This window comes from Emydura macquarii, unplaced genomic scaffold, assembly GCF_026122565.2.
Source record: "Emydura macquarii macquarii isolate MOO-44397 ecotype Brisbane River unplaced genomic scaffold, CSIRO-AGI_Emac_v2 contig_1876, whole genome shotgun sequence".
NCBI lineage: Eukaryota > Metazoa > Chordata > Testudines > Chelidae > Emydura > Emydura macquarii.
Window position 1 is genome coordinate 25,558,921 of NW_027132013.1, and position 20,756 is coordinate 25,579,676.

General features: G+C 44.1%; 1 protein-coding gene across 1 annotated transcript in view; it reads right to left on the minus strand.

Annotated features, from left to right (window-relative positions):
- BUB1B (BUB1 mitotic checkpoint serine/threonine kinase B) overlaps positions 1–5,436 on the minus strand; it is a 44,289-nt gene extending 38,853 nt beyond the window's left edge. The window contains exons 1-6 of the mRNA XM_067558009.1: positions 5,308–5,436; positions 4,048–4,206; positions 3,128–3,187; positions 2,704–2,848; positions 307–503; positions 30–208 (exon numbers count right to left, since the gene is read on the minus strand). Coding sequence (XP_067414110.1) covers positions 30–208; positions 307–503; positions 2,704–2,848; positions 3,128–3,187; positions 4,048–4,187 — 721 coding nt within the window. The 5' untranslated portion in view covers positions 4,188–4,206; positions 5,308–5,436. The remainder of the gene's footprint in view (positions 1–29; positions 209–306; positions 504–2,703; positions 2,849–3,127; positions 3,188–4,047; positions 4,207–5,307) is intronic.
- Positions 5,437–20,756: the final 15,320 nt, after the last annotated feature.

A 20,756-nucleotide genomic window follows, 5' to 3' on the forward strand; every position in this document is an offset into this window, starting at 1 on the left:
AAGCATAAGGATTGACCAACTGAACTTACCTTTAAGAGCATCTCCTACCCGACTGATTGGGGCTCTGACTTTTTTCTTCCCCCTGCCTTTCAGTTCTGCCAGTGAATTCCTTTGGGGTTCAGTGGTAACAGCAAGATCCAACTCCTCCTCCTCCTCATCTTGCTCAAGTCCCAGCAGAGTCTGTCGAGACACACGGGCCTGAAACTGCCTGAAGTGCAGAAATCAGTGTGAATTTCACTACACAGGGTGCCTATTCAGAGCTATATAAAACAAATAATTTCTCCTCATTCCAGGGGCAAGTTTTACCTGTGATGGGATTGTAGTTTATCCTGAGGCTCCACCCTGCGCTGAAGCCCCTCCTGGAATATTAAATCTGCTTTCTTATAACTACCTCTTGCCTCGAGCGCCTCTGCCCATGTGATGTAGAATAATGCCAATGACGTGCCAATTTCCTGGCTGTGTAAATATGTGTAGAGGTCCAGTGGTTCGCTACAGTAGTTTCCCTGCAATAGCCCAGAAATTTCAGTGGTTTTACTGTACCAAGTTAAAAAATTAAATTAAAAAACAGAAACTAGGGGCCAACTGCTGTCCTTTGATGCACCTGCAAGGCTTCCATTGTTTTCAATTCAAGTCCCACAGGAGCAGACCCAAGGGTAGACATAGCCCTTCATGTTTAAGAGAAATAAAGTACACAAGATGAAGAAAGCAATCCCTAGAAGATTAAAATACAGTGCTGAGCAAGACTGCTATTTTTGCCTATGACTCCATGCATATCTTTGATGGGTGATTGAGCTTTTCACTTAATTCCAGCCGACAAACGTACACAGGCATATTCTCTCTCTCTCTAATTTTTCTTTATAAGAGAGTCTGAAAATTGTGTAAGGTGCCTGACTAAGGGTCCTGGAGGTAGAAGTCCTCAGAACAAGCACACACCACTAGCCTGTCAGCTTGCCATTTTAGGAATGGAAGAGAAGTGAGAATAGAGACAACCTCTAGCGTTAAGAAGGGAATTCAGGATTTATACTCAATTTGGTACCAACTAAGATACAAATTGATGATAGTTTTGACATTGAATTGAATGGGCATCCTACAGTATCAATTGTAAAATAACTCCCGAACCGAGCTAGATTCAGACTGATGACGTACAAGCCACCATTACCGACATTAAGCCATCCAGATCCAGCCCCCATAACAAATGCACCTTGTAAAACCAGCAGAACAGTGCTAATCAACATTTATTTTGTTAAAATAATTTTAGGTCTCTATATTTTGTAATTTGGTTTAGATAAGTTACACAAAAAGTAGAACCTTTCCTTCTGCCTCAGAAGCAATCAAAGCTTTTTACTGGTCTGACATTTACTGCTTTCCTTCCAGAATGGTGAGGAGAGAAGTTGTTATTACTGTAGCACCTAGAAGCCTTAATTATGGGCCAAGCCCCCACTGTGTTAGAAACTGTAGTCACAGAACAAAACAAAAAAGAGACAGTCCCTGCCACAAAGAGCTGACAATTTTACTTATTCATTCTTTTGTTACATTACAAAAATTGTTACATTAGTTTTGGAATTAGCTCCTTTTCATTATAAGGCATGAGTGGCAACCACTCACAATGTAGGATTCTCACTTCATCTTAAACTATAGATACTGGACAGTTTCAGGATCACTCATTTTCCTACTTGAAGGGACCACTGAAATTATCACTCTGAAGGACTGGGAAAAGGATATGAATTTTATGAAGTGTCCCTGTGTGATACTAGCTAGAGGACATTATGCTTCTTCCAGGAGTAAGGATCTTTCCTAACAGAAGGCTTAGTCTCCCCCTACAGGAGTGATGCATGCAGGAGAGAAGGTACTAAGCAGTAGGTATCCAGTTATGGGAAGCACCAAGCACTTCAAAGGATTTGCTGCCTCTTAGAACACAGGGCACATACAGTGGAAAATGAGCCATCAAGAGGGGCCTGTGGACTGCTGTTGCATATGATACACCTGTGCCTTTAAAAAAAAGTAAGTTTATTTTTTTTTTAATGTTTTTACCTACTATTGTTATAAGTTACATTTAAGATGACTAAAGAAAAATTTTCTTTAATTTTTTTCCTTTCCATTTATTCTGTGTTTTCAGTTTCACTGTCCGTTTCCTCTGTTTGTGTAGGCCTTTCATTCAGCAATAGGGGACAGAAGAAGCATGAAAGAAAAATATCAGAGGATAAAAAAAAACCTACAAGTAATTCTGAGGCCTAGGGGCAGATATAGTACTTGCCACTTTATATACCCCTCACCCTTTCTTAAAAAATAGACTAGATTTCAAGTCAGCTATATTCCTTTCAAAACTTCTTCTGGTCTGTTTAATTGATCGGAGAAAATCAAGATCTATCAGTCTAAAGAAAGTATGCAGTTTTTCAAATTAATACTTCTGAAGAAAGCCACGTACAATTTCCGTATAGCTGTTCAAAAACTGAACACTAGAAGACACCTGAAGATTCCATCAGAAGAGCGGTATTTGAATGACAGATTGGTATATGAATCCTATGTTGTGAACAGCTATCATGTGCCTGACTGATGTGCAGAGAACTAATCCTAAATTTGCACTGCTAGAGTCACAGAATGCACTGTACAAAGAAAAACAGTTCAGTCATGTCCAAGTAGCACCCAAAGATTTCAGAAAATGCTTAAGAAAATACCTAAGAGAACATCTAAAAACACACTCACAAACTTGAGCCAGAGACTGAGGTACCGAGGGTCTTTGTAGTATCTTTGCTGCTCATTCAGTGCTTTTACAGCTCGCTCCAGCACCGCTGAGAGATTGCTCTCTTTTCCTCCTTGAGGGAACGTTTGCTCTGTCCATTTGATGTACCTGTAGATGGTATAATAGAGGCATCTTAAGTTCTGTACAGTATGAGGAGAACTGAAGAAAAATTAGGTTTATAGTACTGATTAAAAAAAACCAGCCCATAGGTTATTAGAACAAAAAGCATTTAACTCTTACACCTTTCCCCCTCCCCCATCAATGAACTTTCTGTTAACAAAATGAAGGCACTTTATTTCCTTCTTGTAACATTCCTAGGTGGAACTCTGCAATTTCCAACTATTAGAGATTTTACTGTCCCACTCTAGCAAAATTAAGATAGCCTACCTGTCCCAGACATCCAATGGATCATCTCCAGAGTAAAAGCGGATTTCAGATTCAAATTCCCTAGAAAACATAATGTGATACATAATGTGATACATAGCAGCTGAGTTACTATAAAAATATAGTTAACTTGGCAGAAAACAAGATCTTCACTCCATTCATATCACCATGAATATTTCTTCAGACACAAAATTTGTTGTTTCTCCTGCAATAGGACTCAATCCTGCTCCCACTAGTGTGAAAGGAAGTAAAATTAGACTTTTGGGCACAAAATGTTTTCTATTGTTAAATGTCAGAAATAACAAGGAGAGGCAGTGGAACAATCTTTTAATACACATTTCCAAAAGTTACTAACCTGAGAGTCGCATGGTCCCACCTAACAGAATTCTTGTCTCTGCTGTGGGAAGTTACCAGGGAGTGAAAGATAACGAACTGACAGGAAGCCCATTTTGATGGATTATTATAGTGGAGAGATTTTTTTTCCTGATAAGTAGCCCACCTCACTAGATTATCATGCTAAGAGTTGTGCCTTCCCTGTTCAGTGGTTTCTTTTGGAAGATTACTATCTTGAGGAAAAGCAGACGGGAAAAAGAAGGGACATCCTTCCTGTAATATTTGGATATTCCTCTTTAAAAGAATATTCAGATACAACAAATTTTTCTTAGTAATTGCAATTTAAATGTTCCACTATTGAACCATGAAAGGAATTCCCTCTGACACCAGCCCTTCATCTATACATTGCATAGAAGGCAAATTGTCTTTGATGCCTTTAGTGTGATGCAGACAGGCACAGCAGCACTAGTAAAGATTCACTGATTGCTGTTCTGCTATATCTACACTCTTCTTACAGCCAGGAGACTAGTGGTGGAAACTCAACAGAAGGTATAGAAACACTGATAAAAATAGGTCACTAGTTTACTCACTGTTTTTGCTGCTGAATAGCTGCATGGCTGGAAGTCTCCTGTTGAGCCAAGACTTCCTGCAAGGTAGACATGATTCGCCCCTGTCTCAGGGGCTGCACATTCTCTTTACTCAGCTCCCACTCATTCCACTCCTGTGACATGGTGACCCCTCCTTAAACACTGCAGCAAGAAAGTAGACAATAGAGGAAGAAGGGTCCAGGGCTTAGGGTGCTAGCCTGGGACTTACTTAACAGACCCAGTTCTCTGCCACCAACTTCCCATGATCTCAGGCAAACCACTTACTTCTCCCTGTGCCTCAGTTCCCCGTGTGTAAAACAGGGATAACAGCACTTCCCTGTGTTGCAGGGGTGTCATGAGGATAAATGCATTACAGATTGTGAGGCGCTCAGATGCTACAGTAACAGAGGAAGAGCCAGATAAAATACCATGGCCTCCTGTTATACTCATATTAAAGTTGCAACTAGAGAAGAGTGAGGAGGGTGACAGAGAGGCCCTTGGCAGGGTGCCAACTTGTTTACTTGAAACCTTTTTTTTACTCCTGTTTAAATTTTCACAGTTGCACAAAATGATGGGTTTTAAGCAGTTTGATTTGTATCAACGTAAATGTTCGCAGTTGCAGGAAATGATGGGGGGAGAGGCTCCGACCCCAAGTATTTAACGACACTGACAGACAGCGCTTTGGAAGGGTTCAGACACACACACGCTCAACAATACAGGACGACACCAGCACCACACACAAACGAAACAGCCGTCAGGCACCAGCGCTCAGGCAGCGCTTCTCTTGCTGTGCCTCTCTGTAAGCATCAGTAACGAGCGACGGAGATACAAAGCGAAATCCATGTTTGCTCATTTGGTGGCAATTACCAATACCCCCGCCTCCGGCCGGGCAGGGGCTGCCTGCGCTAGTGCACCTCCCGCGCCCACCCGGGGTGGGTAGCAGCGACGAGCCACCTCAGCAGAGAAGGGAGGGACTGAGGTCGGGACTGGGACGACTCTGGGAGGCAGCTCAAGGGCCTGTATCGCCCGGGCACGCGCAACGGCCCGGCCCTTCCCGAGCGCTCGGCCCCGGCCCACCCCGCTGGCCCAGCAGCAACAGCTGTGCCGGTCCCCAGAGCCGCTCTGCCTTCACTGCTCCCGGGAGCCGCCCTCCCCGGAGCCGCCCCGGCCCCCCCAGGGCTACTGTCGCGCCTGCCGACAGGAGCCCTCACCGCCAGCGCCCGCCCAGCCGGGGCATCAGCCGCTCGAGCCGCGCTCACCAACCTAGCGCGGCAGCCACAGGTCCCGGAGGCACTTAACGGGCCGGCGAAGCAGCGCCTCCGTATCCAACCTCTCAGCGCAGCCAGCTTGCTCGTTTCGAGAGTTTAAACTTCAACTGCCACCACCAGCCTCGGCCCCATTGGCCTGTTCCTAGGACCACAGACACCTCCGATTGGGCCCTCTGGCGGCAGGAAGCTTCGCGCGCCGGAGCGGTGCAGTATGGGAGTTGTAGTTTCCCTGGGCTTATTGGCCCCTTTTCCTTGGGGTAAGAGGGGGGGCTCCCCCAGTCCAAGCCCTGTGCAGTGGGAGTGCGGGTTATTTATGGGTGCTTCTAGCCCCATGATCACAGGGCTTAGGCTGACCTCGATCCTTAAGTCAGCTCAGGCCCCACAAAATCACTGGTCACGCTCTGGCCATCAACTAGCAGGGACAGCATCAGTCTGAGGCTTCCTCGCCACCGAGGTGCAAGCTGTGCAGCCAGGTGGCGCAGCGACCCTCCTTAGCCAAAGTTGTGGGGCTGCTTAGGAGTGGTGGGGGTCACGGGGTGGATGGAGGTGAGGGGCTGAAGCTGCGAGGTGAGCAGGAGAAAGAAAACAAAATGCCTCCACCTCAGCTTTTCTAACGCTTGCTCTGCTATGCAAGCCCACCACATCTGTTACTAACCACAAGGGGAAATGTCAAGAACAACACCAGGAACTGTATATGGTCTTTATTGATCTGACCAAAGCCTTTGATTCTGTCAACCGTGAGACTTTATGGAAAATCATTTCAAAGTTTGGCTGTCCAAGTAAATTTACCACCATCGTAAGACTCCTCCACAACCAGGCGACTACCTCCATCCTGTGCAGTAGCTCTACCTCTGAGCCCTTTGCCATTTGAACTGGCATAAAATAAGGTTGTTTACTGGCACCCATTCTCTTCTCCATTTTCCTAGCAGCTATGAAAATGCTAATCCAAGACCGTCTGCCAAAAGGCATTGGCATCCAATATCGGACTGATGGCAACCTCTTCAACCTCTCTTGCCTCCATGCCAGAACTAAAGTAACATCGACAACAGTAACCAAACTCCAGTACACAGACGACTGTGCTTAGTTGCACATTCAAAGGAGGACCTACAAACAATCCTTAACTGCTTCTCTGAAGCTTACAAAAGCCTACAGCTAACTCTGAACGTCACCAGCCTGCTTCTGGTCAATCATCAGACCCAGCAAGGAAGATCTACATTGACAGAGAGGAAATGGAAAATATAAAACACTTTGTCTACCTTGGCAGCCATCTCTCACAGAGGGCAACCATAGACATCGAGATTCAGCATAGAATTTGCTGTGCCAGCCTTACCTTTGGAAGACTGGGTCACCAGGTGTTCAACAACCATAGCATCAGAATACACACTAGACTCTTAGTATACAAAGCAGTGGTAATACCAACTCTTTTCTATGGCTGCGAGACCTGGGTGACCTACAGAAAATACCTGAAAAACCTGGAACACTAGCACCAGCACTTTCTCTGAAAGATCCCCAACATAAAGTGGGAGGATTGCCGCACTAACATCAGTGTCCTCATGGAGGCCAATATCATCAGCGTTGAGGCCCTGATTATCCAGCACCAGCTGAGGCGGAGCGGGCACTGTGTGCGTACTCCTGTTGCACACCTACCAAAAGAATTGCTGTATGCCCAACTCACCAAAGGAGAAAGGAAATGGGGAGACCAAAAGAAATGCTTTAAAGACATCCTCAAGACAAACATCAAGAGATGTGGCATCAACATCACACGCTGGGAAACAGGAGCACAAGACAGGGCTAACTGGCGAAGGCTTGTCAGAGAAGAAACGATCACTTTTGAGGAAAATTGCCTCGCTCTAGTCACAGAAAAACACCGGAAAAGAAAGGACAGACAACTGTCATGTAGCAATCGTGGCCTAACCCTGCCTCCCAACAACACCTGCAATGTCTGCCAATGAGTCTGCGGCTCAAAGATCGGAGTCCTCAGTCACCAAAGGACCCATATAAAATAAACCTGTGAAAGAGATCATCCTTGACCTTTGAGGGATCACAGACAGGTCCCAATGTCCCTCGATTTGAGATAACTTACTGTCCCCAAAATAATATTGGACTGGAACAGCATCAAGATGTATTGTGGCTTGGTGATGTTGCGCCACCACAGCTCTGTGATATTATACAAGTATGTCCCTCAGGACAAAAATAAAAAGGTGACTACCCTGACATGACTGGTTTTCTCATTTTCCCTAGAACACTGAGCCCCCTTATGGAGTGAAGCATAGAAATTAGAGAAGGAAAAGACCTATGGGATCATCCAGTCTTTCACTCTACCAGTGCAGGATTGCTCCCTACAGTACCTTTCTAGTGTAATATGCTCAATGACATTCACATATATGACAAAGTTAGTCCACTTTTTATTGCTTTTATTTTGTAACCAACATTTTTTTTAAATTTTTATCTGAGATTTGAAAAGCTTGACTTTAGTTCTTTAATATTGTATAACTCCATGCAGGCTCAGGGTTCCGAACATATTCCACTCACTGTAAGTGCTATACTTTGCATAATTATCATAGTGACTCTTTGGATTTGTCTGTGACAAACTAGTAAACGCGAATATAAATGAGCAGCTAAAAGGCTAGATACATAAAGGAGGTGCTATAATCACAGAGATCCAAAAAGCAGTAACATTACATAACAAACCCCACTTTTATCATACTCCATAAATATCCCCCACCTCATGAAGCAGCACATCTCCCATCCAAAAGACACTGTCCTCTTTCTCTCTTCAGCACCCTCCACCATTCCCTGTATTTCAGGGAAAATGAGGCAGTTTAGGAGCCTTGGTACAGATTGAACAACATAAATCCATGTTGTAAACACTCTGAATCACCAAAGATGAAAGCAGTTCTACAGCTTGGCAGGAAAGGGAGATGGGCCTCTTATCTAACCAGTTATACATTGAAAACCAAGACAATTAACCATTTAAGAGATGAGAAATTATGAAAATCCATAATAGTAAAGTATGGAATGTTTATCACAGCAATGTGATTTCACTGAGGTCTTGTCCCAGTATAAAAAGTGATTTCTACTGGGACAGTTTTCTCTGGTTTGAAACCCACAGCAAGATATTTTTACACTAGTGCAGTACATCTATATTAGGGGCCTGATTCTCCACTACTTTGCCACTTGCATAGTCATTTACATTTGTGTAATGTAAGTGCAAGATGGGTACAAAATGCTACCATTCAATCTAATACCATTTTACACCCACCTTGTACTCATTTTATCATAGCTGGATTGAGGCAGTCCAGGACCCTTAACACAACATGACACAGGGCCCCATGTGGTTCCTCACTATGGCCACCCCGCCTATGCACTGTTTCTTTCTTCTCTTAGAGAGGCAGGGGCAGCAGCATGGTACCCTTTCCATCTTGTTTCCAGAAATGACAGAAGCCCCCCTCTTCCCTTGAGAGCAGTAAGGGGGCAGCAGTGGTCCCATTTAGCACTTACCTCAGAAGCTTGCATAAATGGGACAGGCCAATGCCCTCTGAATTCTTGTGCCACACGTAAAGTACTGATCTACTGGGGTAATGTTGGCAGAATCCCCAGAGCAATGAGTCTTGGAGTTAACACCACAGCGAGTTGCAAAGGGAAATTCACACCTCTCAGGACTGTTGTTTCAGGCTGTCTGCAAACTCAGGTAGGTGTCCCTGCATTGGTTATCCTCAAATATTTTGCAAGCTTTTCTTCCAAATGCAAGACGGCTAGAAACTTACTTTTTTTAAGTGACAGATAAGATTATTATGTAATCATAAATCTATAATGCTTATGTCTTAATCCACCTTGCATTGTTCATAGGTGGAAATGAAAATACAAGATGTGGGACAGTGATTGGTATAGCTAGACTGGGTGAAAACAACCTATATTTCCTCCTAATTTATCAGATCTCTTTTATTCTTCATCTCCAGTTCCAAATTGGAGTTTGTTAATTTATCTTGTTTAATTTAATTGTTTGTCAGTTGAAAACAATTGTCCTCAACTAGACTGAAAAATAGAAATGGTCACTAGATGATGCTGTAGCACAGTTTTTCTCTCACATGATAAATTTGGACTAAAGAGATAGAGCTTTATTCTGATTTTAGAATGGCACTACACCATCAAAAACTGAAATTGCCTATGTCTGTGAAAGGCTAGCAACAGCCTTTATATACAAGTGCTGTTCACTGGGATACTGCACTCATCCAAAACAAAAGTTAAATCAGATAGCACATGCCTAATGCTCAGGTACTTGAAGAACTAAAGAAAATATGTAGTATAGTTTGACCAAAAGTAGGAATTTTTACCCCATTACAACAGTTATTTGCATATTTTAAGAGCATTATATGTATATACCATACACTTGCTGGAATAAATGACACAGACGAGCTTTGTCAAACACTAATTACAGTAACAGTACTTTGGACTAGATATTTTGGACTAGATAACCAGAATGAGGCAGATGGTAAATAAAAAAAGCTGCAAACAGACATTTTTTTGTCAATTTAGATAAGGGTTAAACATTAGGGATATGATGAATTTGTATAAAGTTTTATTTGTATTCAAATCCTGCTTTTCAGAAAGTATTTGGAATCACACAAATAATTATTCCCTAAAATGTGTGGATTTCAGATAGTCTCAATGTAAGCTTAAACTACTGTTTATTAGTGTATATCTCTCTTACAAAAACAATAACACCCCACTACATTAATAGAATGTTAAGGCTGAAAATACTCAAAATTCCAGAATTAAGATTGCTTGTACAACCTTAAGTTAGCTCAACCGTGTATGCATAATGAAATAGTACACAAATAGTGCACACCTTTCAAGTCATGAGCTCTCCTCCTGATGCTGCCCAAGATGGCCATCCATTACTCCAGGAAGAGGAAGCTGGATGTGGGGGTACTCTGTGTGAGGGGTCCTGTTTCCATTCCCTTGTACAGTCATGCCTCTGGGCAGTGTATGTTGACTCCCTACATGACTTTGAGGAGTGCTGAGCACTGTCCAGGGTTCTCTGCTCAGTGTCTCCCTCTGGTTCTCTGACTTTCAACCTTTGATTTCACTCCTGCCCAGTTTTTTCTTTGCTGTCCCACATGCTCATTTGTGGCCTAGGCTTAGTAGTTCCTCCCCTTAGCTGAAGGGGTGAGTCTTTAATTTTGCATGGGCCTAAACCCACCTGTCCCAGATCCACAGAGTACACACCTTTCAACTTCTGCAACAAATAAGACGGGGATCCAAGAGACAAAGGCCTCAGTCACTACCTAACCCTGATTCATTCATAGACCACTGTCCATCTGTGCGCTGACTGAGGCAGACACCCTGTGGGAAAAAAAATGTGATCATGTAATTAAAGACTACGTCATAATGCATACATGCAATGGGGCTAAATTAAGGTTGCACAGGCAACCCTTAATTCTGGAATTTCCTAACTTTTGAGTGCTTGACTATGCAACTTTGTAAATTTCTCATTAAAAAAAACTTAGAATTTTTTATTTTTTATCATGTAGAACCATATTGACTCAGAGCCACAGCACAGTCTGCCACCACTTGAGCTAACAGAATAGTTATAGAAGGCTGTTATCTTCTATATAGATCTGCCACTAGAGGGGAATGGAGACACACACCTTATCATGACATTTCACAGCTATTTGCTAGACAGTGAAGAAATGATGAGACTCGGGAATAATGGGCTCCTGGGATGTTCCAGGATTCAACCCAAATCAGTAAGAGTTTGCGGCACCATCTGCCCTGAAATGCTGGGTATGTTAAATGCCATGCTGCAGTGGCTCACAGCCCTGACTCCAACAGCCAGTCTACAAGCATGCAGGTCACACCCTGGCTTCCATCACTCAATTACCTTTTGAAGGGTGACCCCAACACCTCCCCCGGTCCTGAATCTCCCCAGAATTGTCTGTCTGTAGAGTCCAGCCCTCTCCAGGAACACTCACAGAAGTTATTAAGTTTGCTGCTGCTTTAAAGAGACAGCAAACAGCAGCTCATTCATTTAATTGGGGTTTGACAAAAACTTTTACTTCAATCAAAGCACTGAATGGGTTTATAGTAAAAATAAAGCAAGTTTATTAAACAAAAGATCACAGGTTTAAGTGATACCAAGTATGAGGAATAAAGATAGAAAGGGTTACAAACAAATAACCAAAATAAAAATAGGCTTCTAAGACTAAAACTTGATTTCAGCAAGTTACAATCTTTGCCTAAGCAGGTTTCTCACCTATATTCAGTGCCCAGAGACTGTGCCCCTCTTGGTTGAAGGATTCAATGTTCTATGATTTCAAGAGCTCTAGCCCCTTTAATCCTTCAAGTGATGGATACGAAAATGCCTTTTTCACTCCACTTCAATCTTCCCAAAGTTCATTGACCTGGCTTCAAGAGGCAGGAAGTTTTCCTTGGGGTACAGTCTCCGTCCCCAGTTGAGACTGTTAAGTGGTCAACCTTCCCCACTTGCTCTCCTGATGGTTTTGTTTACATTGCATATAAATGTGGATTCATTGTCTCTGCCTGATGATCAGGCTAGACAGACAAGCAAATACACATTCCTTTGTCTAGGGCAGACTGTGCTTGTGCATTCTTGCAAAACACACTTTAAGAACATGATTCTAGCACATCCCCATAACTCAACCCTATACAGATATCATGCAAAAACAAATTAATAACCAGTGAATTATTAGTTTTCCAGTGATATATTGCATGCCACCTTTTGGATATATATCATAACAACAGTGTGTTAGGTGTAATAAGTATATCAGGCCTGACAAGAGTTGCTGATAGAGCAGTGCACCATCAAGGGCATTTATATCACAGCTTCACTTCAGGTTCTGTAAGGGAGTATGTGCTAGTGACTCAGATCCTTCTGCCTCTGTCACTGCCCAGCCTCTCCATGTTGCCTTCTGATCCTCTGCCCCCTCCTGCTGCTCTCTCGCAGTTCCTGCCCCTCCCGTCCCGCCACATTCAACTCCTACATCTGTCCCCTCCTCATTCCTATCCTCCACCATGGCTTCTGCCTTGTCCCTGTCTGCCCCCTCTCCTGGATCCTGCCCCTGTCCAAAGCTCCTGTGCATGTTCTCCCATGTCCCTAGTCCTATCCTTCCTCACTCCACAACTCCTGGCCTTCCATCCTCACTCCTATCCTGATCCCAGATTCCTGCCCTTCTTCCCCATTCCCCACTGTCACGCTGGCTGGATTGGGGGGGGGAGGGCATTTATTATGTTATTTAACACCAATATGTCAAAATCATAGTAATTCATGTGAGATATGCCATGCCAGGGACTGTTAGAAAGGCTATAATGTTCTAAGTAAGATGATAATGTTTATATTCATGTGTTATATGTGTAATGGAAGTTATGGATATATTTGATATATCTGTATTTCAAATTGTGCTGTGTCTGGGTCACACCCCAGACAGGATGGCTGCAGAACAATAGCCTGCTTAATGGCCCATTAAGAGATCCACAGGTACAAGGGGCCAGGGGGAGAAGCCAGGGATATACCTGATGAGTCACCAGGACTTACTCATGTGACTCTGGACTCCATTTTGGTTCCTGCAAAATTCCACAAGCAGCATGGCACAGACCAAAGGACATAAAAGGCAGCTGCCCGGGATCTATTTTGTCTTCAGTCACCAATCTTTAGGCTGTCTTTCAGTCATCACCTACCTCTGGATCAACTCATCTACTGAAGCTGTGAAACAAAGGACTGAGACCCATCCAGGTACTGGATGTACACCAGAGGGACTATACAAGCCTGCAAACTCCACAATTCTTCTAGAAACCTAAGATATATGGACTTCCAAATCAATTGTATGTATCTGATTGATTTAATCCTTTAACATTTCTTTTACAGTTTGTTTCTTTCTTTTTATAATAAACCTTTAGTTTTAGTTACTAAAGGATTGGCTGGCAGCAAGATCTAAACTGATATTGATCTGGTACTGTGGCTGACCGTTTGGGGTCAGGAGGAACCTTTCTGGTAAAGAGCATAGAATTTTAAATAACTGGTCTCTATACTGGACCTAGTGGCTGATTGGGAGCAGAGACTGGAATGCAGTAAAGGGGGCTGTGTATCTTTTTATTCTGGCTTCTTGATAACCAGTGTGGGGAATCAGAAGCATTGTTTGTGGCTGGTTGGGAAGTCTGACTTCAGTGTCACCCACCAGTGTTGGGAGAATCTGCTCTCCTTTCACAGCCTGCCCTGACCTTGGCATTTTCAGGTGGCTACCCTAGGCCCGGAAGGATCACACCCACATTTTCTGACCCCCGGCATTTGCTCCAACTGCCTCCCCAGCTCTTATTCTCCCTCCCCTCCCTGCTCTGCATCTCTTTCTCCACAACCTGTTTCTCAAACTTCTGTATTCAAGACCAATCCCACTGCGTAGGAAAGATAGGAAGTATGAAAGAGACCCCCTAACTTACCCAGGAGATCTTCAGTGATCTGAAACTCAAAAAAGAGTCCTTAAAAAATGGAAAATAGGTCAAATTACAAAGGGTGAATATAAACAAACAACACAAGCATGTAGGGATAAAATTAGAAAGTCTTCTGTCCTCAAGTCACCAGGGCCTGACGACATACATCCTAGAACATTCAAGAAGTTGACTGAGGAGATATCTGAGCCATAACTTATTATCTTCGAAAAGTCATGGAAGACAGGAGAAATTCCAGAGGACTGGAAAAGGGCAAATATAATGCCAATCTATAAAAGGGGGAATAAGGACATCCCAGGGCATTACAGACCAGTCAGCTTAACTTCAGTACCCAATAAAGTAATGGAGCAAATAATTAAACAATCAATTTGCAAATACCTAGAAGGTGATAAGTAACAGTCAGCATGGATTTGTCAAGAACAAATCGTGTCAAACCAACCTAACAACTTTCTTTGACAGACCTTATGGATAGGGGAAATGCAGATGTGGTATATATTGACTTTAGTAAGGCTTTTGATACCTTCTCGCATGATCTCATAAACGAGTTAAGGAAATACAACCTCGATGAGGCTACTATAAGGGGGGTACATAAAAGGTTGGAAAACAATTCCCAGAGAGTAGTTATCAGTGGCTCACAGTCAAGCTGGAAGGGCATCTTGAGTGGGGCCCTGCAGGGACTGGTCCCAGGTCCAGTTCTGTTCAATATAGAATCATGGAATCATAGAATATTAGAGTTGGAAGGGACCTCAGGAGGTCATCCAGTCCAACCCCCTGCTCAAAGCAGGACCAACCCCAATTAAATCATCCTAGCCAGGGATTTGTCAAGCTGCACCTTTAAAACATTATTTAAATAATAGCATTCAGAATACACTTATAAAGTTTGTGCATGATATCAAACTGGGAGGGGTTGCAAATGCTTTGGAAGATTAAATTAAAATTCAAAATGATCTGGACAAACTGAAGAAATGGTCTGAAGTAAACAGGACAAATGCAAAGTACTCCAGTTAGGAAGGAACAATCAATTGCACACATACAAAATGGGAAATAACTGCCTAAGAAGGAGTACTGCGGAAGGGGATCTGGGGTCATAGTGGATCACAAGCTAAATATGAGTCAACAGTGTAACGCTGTTGCAAAAAAAAAAAAAAAAAGCAAGTATCATTCTGGGATGTATTAGCAGGAGTATTGTAAGCAAGACACAAGAAGTAATTCTTCCGCTCTACTCCCTGCTGATTAGGCCTCAGCTGGAGTATTGTGTCCAGTTCTGGGCGCCACATTCCAGGAAAGATGCGGACAAATTAAAGAAAGTCCAGAGGAGAGCAACAAAAATGATTAAAGGTCTAGAAAATATGACATATGAGGAAAGATTGAAAGAATTGGGTATGTTTAGTCTGGAAAAGAGAAGACTGAGGGGGGACATGATAACAGTTTTCAAGTACATAAAAGGTTGTTACAATGAGGAGGGAGAAAAATTGTTCTTGTTAATCTCTGAGGACAAGAAGCAACGGGCCTAAATTGCAGCAAGGGCAGTTTAGGTTGAACATTAGGAAAAACTTCCTAACTGTCAGGGTAGCTAAGCACTGCAATAAATTGCCTAGGGAGGTTGTGGAATCTCCCTCACTGGAGGTTTTTAAGAGCAGATTAGACAAACACCTGTCAGAGATGGTAGATAATACATAGTCCTACCTTCAGTGCAGGGGACTGGACTAGAAGACCTCTCAAGGTCCCTTCCAGTCCTACGATTCTATAATTCGAGATAGGCAGCTTCATTCTTCCCCTCCAGACTACCTGTGCGCCAGCAGGAGGAGCACCCAGCACCGGAGAGATAATCTCCTTACTCTTGGTTTCAGTCCACAACAGCTGGGAGGAGCAAAAGGAAAGTTCTGCTTAGCCCCTGCAGCTAGGGTGACCAGGTATCCCAATTTTCTAAGGACAGTGCCAATATTTGGGGTTTTGTCTTATATAGGCACCTATTACTGCCCATTCCCATCCTGATTTTTCATATTTGCTATCTGGTCACCCTACCTGCAGCCTTGGGATAGAGCATGCCACACTGTGGGGATGGAGCACGCATAGTCTGGTCAGCATGGGGCATTTAGGGGGTAGAGTTTTCTCAGTACAAGCAGAATCTGTGGAGAATGTAGCTACCAAACACTAAGAAGTTTTTACTCCAGTGGTTGCCAACCTTTTTGGCTCGAGGGCCACAAATATCATTTTTACAACCTGAAGGGCCACCAGTCTCCACCAGCAGCTCCCCCACCCCCACTGCAGCCAGACAGAAGGAGTTCAGCGAGGAGACTGCCTCCCTACTCACTGATCTCCCATCTCCCTGACTGCAGCAGGGAAATCGAATGCGTCCTGTAGCCCTGTGTGCTCCACCTGGATCCCTAGGCAGTGGTTCCCTTCTGCAGCCAGGGGGAAGGAAGATCACTGCTCCACTCCCTCTAGCTCCAGCAGGGACCCCAGCACTTAGGGACCCAGGCAGAGTGCTTTACTCTCTGCTGGAGCTGGGGAAGGGGAGGCTGATCTCTCATCCCTCTGGCTCTGACAGGGACCCCAGCACCTATGGACCCAGGCGGAGCGCTTTGGAATGCTCCCTGCTACAGCCAGGGGGAGGAGAGCGTGTATCTCCCATCCTCTTGGCTGCAGCAGGGAGCCTGCACGGGTCTTTTAGCCCCGTGGAAACACACTCTGCCTGGGTCTTTAGGCAGTGACTCCCTTCTGCAATCAACGGGAGGAGAGCCACGGGCTACTTTGAAAGCCCCCGTGGGTCACTTTTGGCCCCTGGGTCACAGGTTGGGAACCACTGCTCTACTCCATACATGCAAATTGAGGAGGGGCGTTTCTGCAGTTTTATGACTTGGCCAAATGTAGGTGAATTTTCACTGGGGAAGCAAAAGGCACATCTGATATCAAGCAACTGCCCTGCAAATTTTCAAGTCCCTTATCCAAATCCTGGAGTCACTAGAGCTTCTCACCAAAACAGCGGTAAGAATATTTTAACATGGGCAAACAACACGTTTTTCTTTAACCTCATTCTTGGCAATGGCTGTATCATTTGTAGCTGAAACTTTCCAACAGAATTCAGGCTTAGACAGACACCTGATATGTAGAATGTCAGCCCAAACATTTTAAGTTTGGCAAAGTTATAAGCAGCTGAAAGCAAGTTCTTATAATGGACGGTGTTAGATGATCTAAGCTAAAAGTGTCACTACCTGTGCCACCTATAAAAAGAAGTGGTCATATTAAATTAGATAATGTTGGAGAATTGAGAGAAGCAGCCAGAGGAGCTGGCAATTATGGGCCTGATTCACCACTATGTTACTCCCTTTTTGCACTGGTGTAACCCAACATAAAACTACAGTAATACAGTGGAGAATCAGACTCTGTATCAGCACCTTTGATGCTGGAAATGTGACTTCTATTTGGATCATTAATTTGACATTTGGATGTCTTATTAGATATTGGGTCCTTCTGGATTCCCAACTAGCAATTGGTGTCAAGGGCCCTTTTGCTCCAGCTGGCATAAAGAGTGCAGCCTATCTTGACAGAAGTGGAGCCTTGCTACAATTATCAAGACCTTTGTCACCTTGAATTTAATTTATTTTGATTCACTCTACACAGGGCTAGTGTATAGTGCGGCCGCCTGCTAATTAATCATTATGCCACGCAGAGAGCACTTCACACTTGTGTTTTCAATGGAGCTACCTGTGTTTCCACCAGCGAGGGGTATGCCCCATTTTCTCCTGCTTTTGCGTTCACATAGCCCGGTATCTCAACTTTTCATTATTTTCTAAATTTTGCTGCCATTTTACAGTTTTACCAACATGACCCAGCAGAGCATGCTTGGCAATCATTCTGTCTAGCCTCCTGTCTCCTATCGTTCATACTTACACCATGGGGTGCAATTCAAAACACATACACTGGGCTGCCTTGTGTTATCCTTGACTAGGTGACTCCACAACCATTTCTCTGTACAGTAATTGTGTGGGGAAATGAAAACCAAAGCCACATGTTCCCTTTATGTTCATGAAACAAAGGATCAGTGGTGAGACAGTTTGCCTGTGATGTGAATTCACTAGGATAATTAGGAAGGCTATTATGTTTAATTATGGAGAAGATTACAACACAAACATGGTCCCCCTGATGTACTTTACTTTTGCTGATCTTAGTCTCTATACATAGCTACCAGGGAGCTCAGACTAACACAGTGGTTCAGTTCCCCACTGTTTCTGATTGTATCCTCCCCTTTGTGACAGGTTGGCACCCAAGCGCTAGTCAGACCCACCCATATCCCACCATCCCCACATGCTGTGCTCTGATGAAGTTGTTGCATCTCATTTCCTTTTTCCTCCATTCCTGCTTGACTTTTTCTGTATGTTCACCTTTTCCTTCCTGGACCATGTTTTCTCTTCTGCTTAAAATTTCTGATTGTATTTTCTTCCACCAGTCTGGCTGTGCTAACCCACCAGGAAGTAGACTGCGAGGTCACACAATATTGTATGTCATACCCAAACATAGGGCCCTATTCGGCAAATACTTACTTGAGTGAGTAGTATCATTAGCTCAGATCCTCAGGTCTGGCCAAGCTATGCTTGGCACAGCTACTGAGGAACCGGGTTGCTTGCTTCTCACACCCTCTGCATGACCCCTAAATGCAGACTCTTTATACAACTTGGCTGAAATTTACCCCCCATGATATAGAGCCCCAGCACAAAGCTCTCTGCACCGTTATATGCAATAGAAAAAGCCTCCATACTCTATGGGGTAGAAGGCTGGGATAGGAGATGCCACAAGCAGGCCATGGGAGGGCCCACGTGATCTATATTTACATGGATCCAGTGACCCCAACACTCCATAGGGCTGGTGCGGAGGGGTTGTAGATGCTACTCCAGAATAGCTGGGGGAGGTGGGGCAGGAGAACAAGGAATCATCCACGGGATCTGGATTAGGATGGTGGAATTCTTCTCCCCAGCTGCTGTACACTCCCTCATGCAGAAGCTACTTATTGTGGCATTCTGTGGATGGAGTGGATTTGACCTTCCCCATTAATATTCCCAGTCAAGCACCTTTCAGTGATCAGTTACCATGATAAACCCCATGTGAGTTAACCCAGCAGCTTGTAATATCTTTCAGACTACTGAATAATGTACTGTTAATCACACAGGCAGCAGAACCTATTACCAGTGGGGAGAAAAGTTCACCTCAAATGAAAAACAGTTCTGTTTTTTTTTTTTTTTTAATTCAGGTGTTTTTTTTAACCGTATCATTTGTCTGTACTCACTAGGTCCCATTAATTTACCCAAACATATATCAAGTAAAAGGTTTGATGGGTGTGAGATAATCCCAAGAATCCTAACAGGCTGAGATCAAAGCAGCTAGAAATGTTGCAGCTAAAAGACCAAAGCTGCTGCCTCTTGGGAATGGAGGAGAATCTCATAGGGTTGGGGGAAGCATCTGTAAAGTTCATAGTTATGGGAGAAGAGGGTGGTTTATTTAGTTGCTTCTCAATGACATGTCTATCTTAGGTGTTTCTAGGATGCCCACCCCAGTAATATCTGAGCTTGATCTCAGCTGTCTGGGAGCTAGTAACAGAAAACTGCTATTTGATCTCAGTCCTTCTCCTTTATCTAATCTCATCTATCAATAGCAGGCGCAGCAGCATGGTATCTGAGCACCTCACAGAAATTACATAAAGTCAACAACCTTCCTTGGAATCTCCTTTTTGTATTGACATAAAAGTTAGGGTTAAAGAAAAAGGAAATCCAACTTGGTATTTTGTGATCCACCTATCCCCATCTCTGCAGCTGGCCAGATGGTGGAGGGCATATTCTGCATGCAGAAAAGGAGCATTGTGCTATGTGGAAGAGCTCTAATGATCATATAATAATAATTCATTAATAACAAGAATAGCATTTGCATAGAGCTCAGCATGTTCAAAGCTCTGTGCAAATACTAATTAATCCTTACAGAACTCTTGTGGGGCAGTCTGATGGGGTGTACAAACCACACACTGGAGAACAAGGGATTAAGGAACAGCTCTGGGTTCGGGCAGCCCCACCCAAATGCATCTGCCAAGCCTGCACAAGCTGGAGGCAGGGCTTTAAAATGGGAAAACAGCTCAAAGGGGGGCAGTGTAAGGAAGCAGACGGCTGCTCTGAGGGGAATGTGCTGCCCAGAAGCTCATTGCCTGAGACCTGACACTATAGACTTGTATCAACCTACAAAGGAGAGGCTGGGAACTGAGTGTGCAGGTCAGAGACTAGATGGAAATGATTTACTCTGGGAAGCTAAAGGAGGTTGGAGTAGGAAGTGGTCCAGGGAGGTGACTGCTTAGCACTCAGTGTGCTGATTGGAGCCACCCACCCATTGTGCCCTGGACCAGAGCCCAGTGGAGAGGGCAGCCCCGGCTCCCCTACCCACTCCAAGAGGATGTTGCAATGACAAAGAGCCTTCACCTATGGTGAGAGGCCAGCTGGAAAAGACTGACTGGTCGAGGGCCCTGTCCCCCATCCCTGTGCTAAAGGGGAGAACTGGAAATCCTTGGGGTGGGGCATTGAAGGACAGGACTGTATTTCAAACGGGAGATCATCTGTCAAATCCCAACTGACTACTAGATGGCACTCTCGGTGGTGATGCACCTGCTACAACTGGTGAAGAACGCAGACAAGCTTGTCCGACCCCTGCTAAAGGGAACAGAGAGAGAGAAAATGAGCAGACAAATCCTGAGCTCAGCAGGCAGACAGAGCTAACAGAAAGATGGAGATGGAGAAACTGTTAAAGTGGATAATGGACAACCAGCAGCAATAGGCAGCATAGCAGCAGCTGTAAAAACATCAGCAGTTACAGCAGTATCAACAAGCCATACAACAGCATCAGCTACTGCGGGAACTGAAAACCCAACAACAACAGCATCTTGTTCAACAAGTGTGATGCAAACAACTGCATGGGGCAACAGCAGGTCCTTCCTCAGAGACCTCT